Here is an 11,831-nt window from a genome sequence, read left to right as displayed (position 1 = left end):
ATTAATTGAAGTTCCGTTGACTGGAGATGTGTAAGATATTTAGTGATTTTAAAATAATACTCAAATGTAGTCATTAGTTTGGGAGAAAAGTACTTGTTACGGTAGGAAAAAACATTTTGACCTTTTTTGAGTCCAGTAAGGTAGAAGAAATAATAAACCAACAGATACTGATACACCACACGAAAGTGTCATTGATAATCAGATGCATTGTTATATCTTAATGACCAAAATTAAGAGTGTAGCTATGTTTTCCTTACATTTACTAAATGAGTCATAGGGAAAACAAAGTACGGAAAAATAGAAAAAAAATCCAAATTCTAAATTCATTGGTAGATAATGACACAGAGGAGGAATCTTAATTAAAAAAAACTAGGGAGTAAAATTCAATTACATCGTGAAGAAACCTTTTAAAGCCAGATTTCAAATAGAAGGTGAAAATAAGCTTCATGTGTTTTGCAATGACATTATTAGTATGGGGAAAACACCCCATTCTATTGTATATTGGGAGGGGAATGGAGACGGGGTGGGAATATTGTTTGTGGGGATGGGATTTTAATGGAGAGGATGGGGAAATTTGTTTTAAAATTATTCATTAACGTGAAAAAAATATTAAATTAAATTTAAGAATATAGTTCGAATGTTGACAAATTTACAAATATAAACTTTGATTTGACAATACTCACAGTTCATACATCTATATATCATCTCCATATCCAGAAAAGAAATGCCAAATCCACCATTCTTTAAGGGGTAAATACAAACCACTTATAATAATCTGCCCTACACAAATTATTTTTTGAGGTAGCGATTACCTCACCAAAGGCAGACTTTTAGAAGATTTTTTTTTCTGGAATGATATTTATTATTCACTTTCACTTTAAATTAATTTAATGGGTGTCTGGAAAGGGAAACAGTTTTATATAATCAGTTTCAAGCAGTTCTTACATCTTTGTTAAAAGAAGAAAATACTTAATATGTATGGAAGAGTAATCAAGGGAACCAAGGTTATAGCGGTAACCAAAAGAATGTAATCCAGGGACAAAAACCAGACATGGAAAATAGACATACACAACAAAGAACATAAAGTAATAAAGTCATACTTACAAAGTAACAAAAGCAAATGAGCAACTCGTACTCCACTAAAAATTGGGAGCATGGACCAGGTGCACCGGTAGGGTGTGAAAAACTGGTACCCTATCCTATGCCTCTCCTGTGTGTACGATACAGGCTTGCATAATTTCTTTTAAAAAATGATGTCTATAAATCAAAATATCATTGAGTGCATAAAATTATAAAAGGTTTATCCAGTGGAATAGAAAATATTGAACACCAGTGTTCTTACAAAACATAAAGTAAGATGATGCACCGCAATACAAAGCACAAAACAACAAAAGACATTTACAAAATGTGAAACTTATGGACATTTCGTACGTGATTAATGTAAAGCGGTAATGCAAAAAAAATCATCAAGGAACTAAAAAAAGCAAACAAGTAGACGAGATAAAAACGATAATTATTTCATCAAAACATAACGAAATCATTCATATGAATACACAACACGAAAAGAGGCAAGTATTCACAAGAAATAGAGAGACTAACGTTAATAACAAAATAATCAAATACTTACAATACATATCAAAAACACTTAATCACACTAAAATTAAATAAATTATATTAAAGTTGGAAATCATATAATGAAATAATTTACATAAATAAACAGCTTCCAAAGAGTTTGAACAAAGTTGATTCCTGTTGATTTGATACTAGTCGCTGTATGGACTGATTCATATTATTCTCTTTGTAACATACGCAAAAATAATTTAGTCGACAAAACAAATTAACTGAAATCGATGTTAACTCCAAAAATATGTATTTATTGAACAGAGGTAAACAAATGTAAGACCAGCAAAAATATCCGAAGTCAATAAGTACTTTTAAACCGCAAAAGGTGCCAAACATCAGAATCATGTGATTTCTAGCATATGCTTATCATATTAAACTGAGGTGATATGATGAACGTTTGTTTCCGCTGGTGCACTTGGTCCATGCTCCCAAATTTAGTGGAAATAGATTTGCCCAAATGACATTTGTTTCTTTGTTTAAAGTTACTTTGGTTATCTCATGCTCTTTGTTGTGCGTGTCTGTTTTTTTTCTCTTGTCAATGAACATTTGAGAACTGGAAGTTGCCTAATTTTATCAAAAACAGTAACTTTACAAATATGAAAAGGATTTTTTTCAGTTCCTTTTGTCGATCGTAGATATCTTCTTTAAATAAGAGAAATCATTTGACCTTTGCTGTGATATTTGAGCGTAGTGGCAAATAAAAGGACGTGTTAAAGAAATATTTATAATTAGTGACCATTTCGTCGAACAACGGCTTCATTTTACATGCATTCTACCTATTGGTCAAGAACAATACGGTCATCATTTCACATGTCTGTAATTCTGTCTATAAACAAATAAAACAAATACATTTTGTACCTTCTTTCATTGTAAGAGTAATCAAGAAAACTAAAATTATAGCGGAAATCAAAAGAACGCAATCCAGAGACAACGACGTAAACAGGGAATATAGACACACACACACAACTAAGAGCATAATACAAATATATAACAAACATAATACGTACAAAGAAAAAAATAACTAAGCATCTCGGATTCAACTTAAACCGGGAGCATGGACAAGATGCACCGAAAGGATAAGCATACTTAGCATAAGCATACCTTCATTACTTAGAAACATACATGAGCTTCTTCAATGTATTTAATAAGATAACGTGAATAAGTATCAATTAGTGATATTTATCTGACTATAATATAAATCATGGCTGAGTTTTAATATACTGATAAAGTAATGTGAGTTTTATACCAGGAGAAATTCAAATAATGTCATGACGCAAATCATGAAAAAATACATGAAGTAAATGAGTAATCGAGGGAACCAATATTCAAGCGGAAATAGCAAAATAAGGAATCAAATGACAAAGACCAACCAGGAAAAACAGACGAACATAGGATAACCAAAGAAATACGTACAAAACAAAAAAGGTAAATGAGCAGCTGTCAGTGACAGCAGTGTAATTTAAATGCTTACACATTAATTATAAACCTAAACCTCTTGTATAATGTTCCATAGACTATCAACGATTTAACCACAAAATAAAACTAAACTGCTTGATTTTTTTCATGTTGATGTACAATTAATACGGTTTAATATTAGTACAGAATCTTTTCAATATTAAACAGTTCATCAATTAAAGAGAGTACACATAACAATTTTATTGTTACATCATATTTCAAATATACCATTATTTATATTTTCATCACAATGAATGTTACATAATATACGGTTAAAATATATGGGGAAATATGTTTGAACATATAACCCAAGTTCTCAATAATTTCGCAGATATACCTTCTAATCGGGTACACTACATTAAACACACGTGGATGTTAAACAATAAAATCAAGGTAATTGTGGCTAAGGGGGTAGACCTAGGGTAAGGGACACAACTCTTACAAATCGTTGGAACGTTTGTATTCAGCATTTTACATCAATCTCATGTACGCATCGCAGTAACTTGGACTGATTTCATTCTGTGTAAATGAAAGCTTGAAATACTTTAGTGAAATTGAATGTGCTGCAAACATATCACTGATTTCATGAGTTATGTCCCTTACCCTAGGTCTACCTCCTAAAACTATCGTGCTAACTCAGGAATAATACAAATATAGATAAAGACACATGATAAAAGGAATATTAATGTTACTATCCTGCTATACAGGTTATACAACAGATAAAGATACAGCCATATACATGTAACAAAAGTCTAATTATCAGGCTAACCCAGACATACATCATATATAGATAACGACATGTACCACAAGTAAAAATTAATGATACTATCAGATTAACTCAGACATACAACAGATGTAGAAACAGCCATATGCATGGAACAAAAGTTTAATTATCAGATTAACCCATACATACAGCAGATATAGATACAGCCATATGCAAAACGTTTAACTATCAGACTAATCCAGGGATACTAGAGGTATAGGTACATCCTTATACATGTAAAAAAGTTTAAATATCAGATTAAACAACGCATACTAGATGTATAGATACAGCAATATACTTGTAATAATTGTATATCTAACAGACTAACCAAGGCATAATAAAGGTATAGATAAAGTCATGTAATAAAGTTATAACTATCAGACATACAAAGGCATACTAGAGGTAAAGATACAGCCATATACATGTAATAAAAGTGTAACTAAACAGACAAACCAGGGCATACTAGAGGTGAAGATACAGCCATGTACATGTAATAAAAGTATAACTAACAGATAAACCAAGACATACTAGAGGTAAAGGTACAGCCATATACATGTAATATAAGTATAACTAACAGATAAACCAAGGCATACTACAAGTATAAATAAATACAGAGAACAAAGTAATAACAATTTTATTATCATGTTAACCTAAGCATACAATATATATAGATACAGGCATGTATATGAAAAAAAGTACATCAGACTAACGTAGTCGTACTACATATAAAGATACAGCAATAGGCATGTAATAAAAGTATAACCATTCGACTAAGCAAGCCGTACTACATTTAACGATACAAGCACATAAAACAGTCATATCAAAGATCAATTTATCGACGCATTACAAAGCAATCAAAATTAAATGCTTCCAATAAAGTTTTTGCAGTTGAAATTGTAAACATGTCTTGGTATACTCAGCGCTAGCGTGATATTCATACTACCCTGTGTATACAAGATTCATTGTATCATGACGAGTGGGTCATGTCATTGGTAGAATAATTTACAGATTCAAACACAAGAAAAGGTGAATGTAAAGTAAGTTGCATGACAAATATGTTGTCGTACCAGCAGACAAAGCCCAAAACAACATTGTTTTTGTCTGCAAAACGTTTTATATCCAATGTTTATTATCACAGGTAGACGTAGAAAATGATAGCAGTGATAAGACCTACACTGCTACCACTCTTTTCAAAGAAGAGATTGTGGAAAACCATAAATCTGTGCTATCCTCTTTTGGTCTCTCTACCAAGGACGATGATTGTGATTTACCGTCTATGTACTGGATTCCTAAACTTCACAAGAATCCATACAAATAACGTTTCATAGCTGGATCTGCAAAATGTACCACCAAACCTTTTAACTTCTATACTCACAACTGTCAAAGAGGGTCTACAGTCCTACCGCAACACTTGTTACTCCCGTAGTGGTATTAATTCAATGTGGATCCTGAAAAATTCGAAAGATCTTTTGGAGACAATCAGTTCAAGACTATTATCTGAATATAATAGCATTAAAACCTATGATTTTTCAACACTGTATACTTCTATTCCCCATACTCAGTTAAAATCCCGACTTAAAAACATTATACATCGTTGTTTTTCCAAAAAGATGGTACACCTAGATACAAATATATAGTTCTTGGTAGAGATTCCTCATACTTTGTAAGAACTAATTCCAAATCATCTTCCAAATATACAGAGGAAGATGTTTACAAAATGCTGGAATTTTTAATCGACAACATATTTGTCTAGTGTGGTGGACGTGTTTTTCAACAAACGGTCGGCATTCCAATGGGAACAAATTGTGCTCCTTTACTAGCTGACCTATTCCTTCACTCTTATGAGGCTGACTTTATAGCTGATCTGATCAGAAAGAAAGAATATTGTTTGGCTAGATCCTTCAATCTCAGTTTCCGCTATATAGATGACGTGTTATCTTTAAACAATCCTAATTTCGGGAATTTGATACATCGCATCTACCCAAAAGAATTTGAGATAAAAGATACTACAGACACTGTGAAGTCAACCTCATATCTTGACCTACACTTAGAAATCGATAGTAAAGGAAAACTATAGACCAAACTTTACGACAAACGTGATGACTTTTCATTCAGAATTGTCAACTTTCCTTTCATCTGTGGCAACATTCCTTCGGCTTCTGCGTATGGAGTGTTCATATCACAACTCATACGTTATGCCAGAGCTTGCCGGGACTACGCAGTCTTTTTGTATCGCGCTAGAACTCTGACAAATAGGCTTCTGGAACAGGGTTATGTTGCTAAAAGTTTGAAGTCATCACTACAGAAGTTTTATGGTCGTCATCATGAACTCGTGGATCGTTATGGTGTATCCATAATTTTTTTTTTTTCTGTTTGACAATCGGATAAATTTGCTTAGAATAATTCACTTTTTCCAGACTTGCTCAGATTCTTGCTTTTTCTGAGGGAGTTGGCTGCAGCGTCTATAGTGAATTTGGAACATCAGGTGCTAATTGGAGCTTTCAGTCGTATACTAATTATCTCTGAGTTCATAATTTGTATGCATGATCCCCTCCCTTAATTTGTTTTAGGGGCCCTGTCTCGTAATTATACAATCAAATTGTCTAACTTTGGTTTGTCAAACCAATCACTGAATTTAGCAATAGGCATAAACTATGATAAGCTAGCCAATCAGTGCTACTCTTAAAGGGACTAGGAAGCCCAGAAAGGTTTTACTCTAATTTAATAGTATCAAGCTAATCAGTCGTTATTCTTATTCTCAGATACTGCTTGCCTGGCGAAAAGTGGTCACTACAAGATATTATGTATTACAAAGTCGGAAATCATATAAAATTTCTCGTAATACATTTTTTTCAATTAATATGTACACATTTTAAATGATTGGCCAGGTAAATGTAATAACCATTTAGATATAAACTAAAACAAAAACCATGTGCTTTTTGTTGTATTTTAAACAAAATGGACAAACCCTTTATTTTTTCTATTCTTGTTTATATATTTTAATTTGATCAATTCCTGTATCACTCCTATTAAAAAGGTGTACTATTAGTGGTACTAAGCATAAGGGGTTAAGGGGAATTTTTTTAGGTTTTTTTTGGGGGGTGGCAGGGTTGTTTATCATTTTGATAAATGGTTGCAGAGTTCGTTTGGTGTTAAAAATGTATCCTGAATAATTAGTTTATTCTGATAAAATCTTACTTTTTTAAAACTGTTTTTCATTATACTATAAAAAAAAATAACCTTATTAGTTAATACAGTAGTGTTGAGTATATATGAAAAGTATATATGTACAAGTTTTAAAACTGATATTTTAGTATTCATGTATGTGCGGTAACTCATGCAGACATTATTATATCTTAGAAGCAGTAGTTTTTTCCTTATATTTTAGGAAGGTAACAGAAGTTCGTAAAGGAGTGAAATTATTTTTTTGTAATGTTAAACATAAGATCATTTATTAATGAAAGAATACAGGAAACATTTATTATTCGTAAAGTCTCATTATGCTTGTGATATCTAGATTGTATGTTAGAAGATAGAAATGACTGAACCGAAAACTAAAATTCCATAAGCTTTCTGGAAGGCAAACAGAACTAACACCTTTGATAAAGGAGCAAAGCACACATTTGTTTCCATTGTGCAGTTGTAGTATTGATCCTGTTTTCACAAAGTCGAAACAAAAACACGTCTTTTGAAAAGTTGTGGCCAAACAGACTGTCAAATGAAAAACTATACAAAAGATCATATTGTAAATGATATCGTATTGCTTTATTACATGCAGCAAGTAAGTCCATTACAACACTGGAGGCCTGTAACATCCTTGATACCTTCAACACAGGATGTATTTTCTACGCATAAGCCTCTTTTCTCACCAAAACATAGACCATTTTTAGTAATGCCTAAAAATTGAGATCGAACAACTTTTAAATTACATGAAATACAAGGAATAATTCTTAATGCAAGAAATTAACACTACTCCATTCTACATTCATCCCTTCTTTTATGTATTCTCTTTTAATATGTATGTGTTAAAATAGTTTTATTATACGGTATTATGTTCTCCAGTAGTTTGGATGATGATTCCCTGATTTTAGATGAATTATAGGTTCTCACTGTTTTTAATTTATAATACATTATACAATTACTTATGTTTGTGTGTATTATACTTATTTTTTCAATTACGACTTAAGTGAAATTGAAAAAAAAAATTGCGGCGATTGAATTTCGTGTTATTTCGCAGTTGCCAAGAAAACACAAAAGTCCTGAAATGAAATTTCACTCATCTTTACCTACAGTAGCTCTAAATTATTTACGAGTTTCCTAGTACCATAAACGACTGTAAAATTTAATTCAGCGAAAATGAAATACATACATCGACACCAAACCGCAAAAAGTAGTCACGTCCACTATTTTTCCCATTATTTTCTCTGCATTTTGGCTCTATTGGGAGCATTTAAACTTACATGTTGGAGTAGTTTTGCAGCATACATTTCCATTACAACAAGGTACGTCCAGTTCAGTTCCAGCGTTACATTTATTTGATAAAACACATCTTCCTCCGGCAGCTATACATACAGTATCATCTACAAGTTAAATTTATTCGTTTTACTTTGTTTTCTATCGATTTTCGCCTTTAATGAATAGTTTCACATAATTTATTTTGGGGCCTTTTACATCTTGCTTTATGATATGGGTTTTACCCGTCAATAAGACCGTGTGTCCTGTACGCCGTAGAAGCATAATTGTTAGTAGCATGGTATTTGGTGGATGACCATCGCATTGGCAATCATACCACATCTCGTTTTTTTTTTTGTTTTTTTTTTTGTTTTGTTTTTTTTTTTATATATATTACTGTTTGTATAATTTGTTGAACTAGTTAACAATATGTTTAAGCCATACAGAATATTTAATTAAACGTTACAGCTAAATTTAGTTCAAAAGATTTCGATGACAAACCAACAAATGCACAATTTCTATTTTGGAAATAGGTACCTTGAATATCACAACTGTCCCCCTTGCAGCCATTAGGACAACAACAAGTTCCAGTTCCGTTCTGTGAAACAAGACATGTTCCATTTGAACAGTTGTGTCCAGTACAAGGATTGTCTGGAAAGATTTAAGTTCAGTCAAAAGTATAACAAAAATTAACACACAACATACGTCCAAAATTCACTAATACCGGTATATGAAAAAAAACACTGAGACACCTTTAGGGGTTATATTTATGCAAAATTAATATGCATTTATTTTCAGGATGTTGTTCGTGTATGTTTGTTTTATGTTGTTTTAGACTTACTCTTTTTGACAAAATCAATTTCTTAAATGAGGTAATTATGTGATTTTTCATTTATTTTTTTTAACTTTGTAAATTTTTGTTTGTTTGTTTGTTTGTTGTTTATGTTATTTGTTGTGTGTGTCTGTTTTCCACATCTGGTCTTTGTCCATTGATTACATTCTTTTAATTTTCCATAGAACCTTGGTTTCCTTGGTTACTTTTTCATAGCATCAATTCAACATGACAGAAAAAAGGCAGATTTATATGAAAAATAAATTGTATGAGTTTTGTACAAGACCAATCTACTTTCTACAGTTTTGAAATTGCGATCTTTCTTCAATCTGAATTAAAATGTTCTACGAAATAAAAATTTAAGATAGCATAAAATTTGCGTTTCATGTCATCCTGAATATTAAACTGCAAAATGTCACAGTTTACAATATAATTTGTCTATATACCATCACATCTCTCGCCTTTCCAGTGACCTGAACACTCGCATTTCGGTACTAGCTCACTGTAACGGTAAACACCATACTTCTGTCTTGTGACACATGTCTCACCATTCGAGCAATAGTAATTCCTACAGGGATCTTAAATACATCTGATAATATTTTGAGTCTGTTTGATTTTAGAATTCTAGAGAAGCTATCAATATCTGTCTTAATAGATAAGCCGATACAATTAGACGGGCGCTGTTAACACATTTTGTAGAAAACATTTTATATTGACATGCATAATCCATTGATAGAACCAAATAGGAAAAAATCTGTCGGTGAATCATCAGTGAATGGTAAAAATCAAGATCGTATGAACGCCGAAAAAAATTATGGGAGTTCCAAAATATATTTATTATTAACATTTTAGGTGGATGCATGTGAAATTAAATCTTCAACTTAAAAGTGTAATTAAGTGTATTTTCACTGTGTAACCCCTTTAAAAAATTCCATTTACTGTAGAATGAATATATTCTGGTTTACTTAATAGTAAAGAACTTTTTTTTTGCTTCATCTTTGAAGCTAGGGTAAAACACATGAAATGTCTTACCGTATCTTCTGGATCCCGTTACTATAATGGCGAGGACAACCAATAATGTGAGTCTAAGGAACATTTTGGAAGTGTCTGTCTATTGAATTGTTGAATAAAAATATAAAACAAGAGTTGTAAAACGCAATAAAAAACAAGACTATTCGGGACGTATAGGCGTATGACCTCTTAGGTCATTGTACAAACTGTACATTTTTGTATCAAATTATTATTATATATATATTATGATAAAACCGATGTAGTACAAAGGTATGCAGAAAACATATTATTACAAATTGCATTGAGTTGTACATTTGCGGAGGGAAATACAATCATAGTTTTTAGAGGTCAGAGAGAATCCAGAGTGTCATTTATAATTCTAATGAATTTGCACAATTGAAACAATTGAAACTAGTTTCCTCTTTAAGACACACACTACATCTGTAATTAATGCATATTATTTATTCGTACTAATAAACTGAGATAAATAAATTATAAGAATTAAAGATTTAGATAGTGCATATAAAATTCATGTAAGATATTTGTGATATTCTGGACTGTGACGAGGAATTAATTTTGTTTTCAAAGCGGTGATGAGTTTGAGACAAACATATTATTTTTATAAAGATTATAAAAAAAAGTAATTAGAATCCGTATTCGTGATCCGGGGACAAGAACTAAGAGGGTCACTCATCAAAGGGAATCAAATGAAATGATTGAAACAAAGGCTAAGTTCTGTGCATTGTATTTCTTTCCTCTGACAATTTGTAGGTTTGTGAAATTGATAATTGTTGTATTTTGACTTAGGTATAAAACGCGATCTTCTGATGAAAATTTCGGAAGAGAAAACACTATCGAGAACTAAATAAAAAAAATAACAACTTGTTTGGAAAACTAAAAAACAGGAAGTTAATAGATACTTTAATATTTTAGAATCTTGAGAATTATGCTTCAAAATAATAACACCAAAAAAAAAAGTTGGTCTTGCGTTTTTAGTTTTGTATAAAGAAATTGATTTCATAAGATTTAGATAGCTTTCAGTCAAATAAAAGACCATAAAAAGTAACATTTTACTTTTGTAACATGAAAAAAGTAGTTTTATATATTTGTTTGATTGGCCGTGGATAAAAAGAATAAAATAACAAGTGCCTTTCAAGAAAAAGTTCTATAAAAAATGCTGATTACCACCACTTGACGCGGTATTGAAATGTTTTAACAACGTGCAGTTTTAAAGAAAATCTCCTATAGAAATATTTTAAACAATGTCTTAAATAATTCAACTTTTAATATCACCAAATATACCCTATTTATACAATTAAAACAACTAACTTGTTAAGCATACCTGAATTCGCAAAATCTCGTCTAAAACATCACTCTGTCAACTTAGTTGTACCCTAGAGAAATATTACCTACAGCTGTACCACAAATGCTAGATGCGGAAACAAATATATGTTTTGATCAGTTGTATAATTTTATTCATGTTTATCGCTCTAGTGCACTTTCCTAATCAAGAGACGAAGTATAGAAAGTGAAGAAAAACAACAATTTAATGACATTGTATCAGAGTAGAATAATAATATTTTTCTAACATGCTGAAATAATCTTAAAATGATACACCAGTGAAATGTAAGTGTTTTGCAGTCAAGTTTATTAAGAGAAACACTTTTGTGTATGACCCACGAAAGTGAGACGAAT

The 11,831-nt window shown here is 31.4% G+C and overlaps 1 protein-coding gene across 1 annotated transcript; it reads right to left on the bottom strand.

Annotated features, from left to right (window-relative positions):
- Positions 1 to 7,597: 7,597 nt before the first annotated feature.
- LOC148610730 (uncharacterized) lies at positions 7,598 to 11,559 on the bottom strand. The gene is made up of 6 exons (XM_088541769.1): positions 11,479 to 11,559; positions 10,158 to 10,236; positions 9,572 to 9,703; positions 8,831 to 8,944; positions 8,302 to 8,421; positions 7,598 to 7,737 (listed from the first exon to the last, which is right to left on the bottom strand). The coding sequence occupies exons 2-6, from the start codon at positions 10,219 to 10,221 to the stop codon at positions 7,610 to 7,612; spliced, it is 558 nt and encodes a 185-aa protein (XP_088397895.1). The 5' UTR covers positions 10,222 to 10,236; positions 11,479 to 11,559; the 3' UTR covers positions 7,598 to 7,609.
- Between the last annotated feature and the right edge of the window lie 272 nt (positions 11,560 to 11,831).

The sequence above is a fragment of the Perna viridis genome, chromosome 8 (genome assembly GCF_037379345.1).
Source record: "Perna viridis isolate PV_CMFRI_1.1 ecotype Kerala chromosome 8, ASM3737934v1, whole genome shotgun sequence".
Classification (NCBI taxonomy): Eukaryota; Metazoa; Mollusca; class Bivalvia; order Mytilida; family Mytilidae; genus Perna; species Perna viridis.
The sequence above is the reverse complement of the archived record's forward strand: the minus strand, read 5'-3'. Positions and strand labels throughout refer to the sequence as shown.

Coding starts and splice junctions, on each gene's coding strand:
- LOC148610730 (XM_088541769.1), bottom strand. CDS start 10,221: ATGTTCCTTAGACTCACATTATTGGTTGTCCTCGCCATTATAGTAACG. Junction 9,704..10,157: donor AACGGGATCCAGAAGATACG/GTAAGACATTTC, acceptor GATGTATTTAAG/ATCCCTGTAGGAATTACTAT. Junction 8,422..8,830: donor GGACAGTTGTGATATTCAAG/GTACCTATTTCC, acceptor TTTAACTTGTAG/ATGATACTGTATGTATAGCT.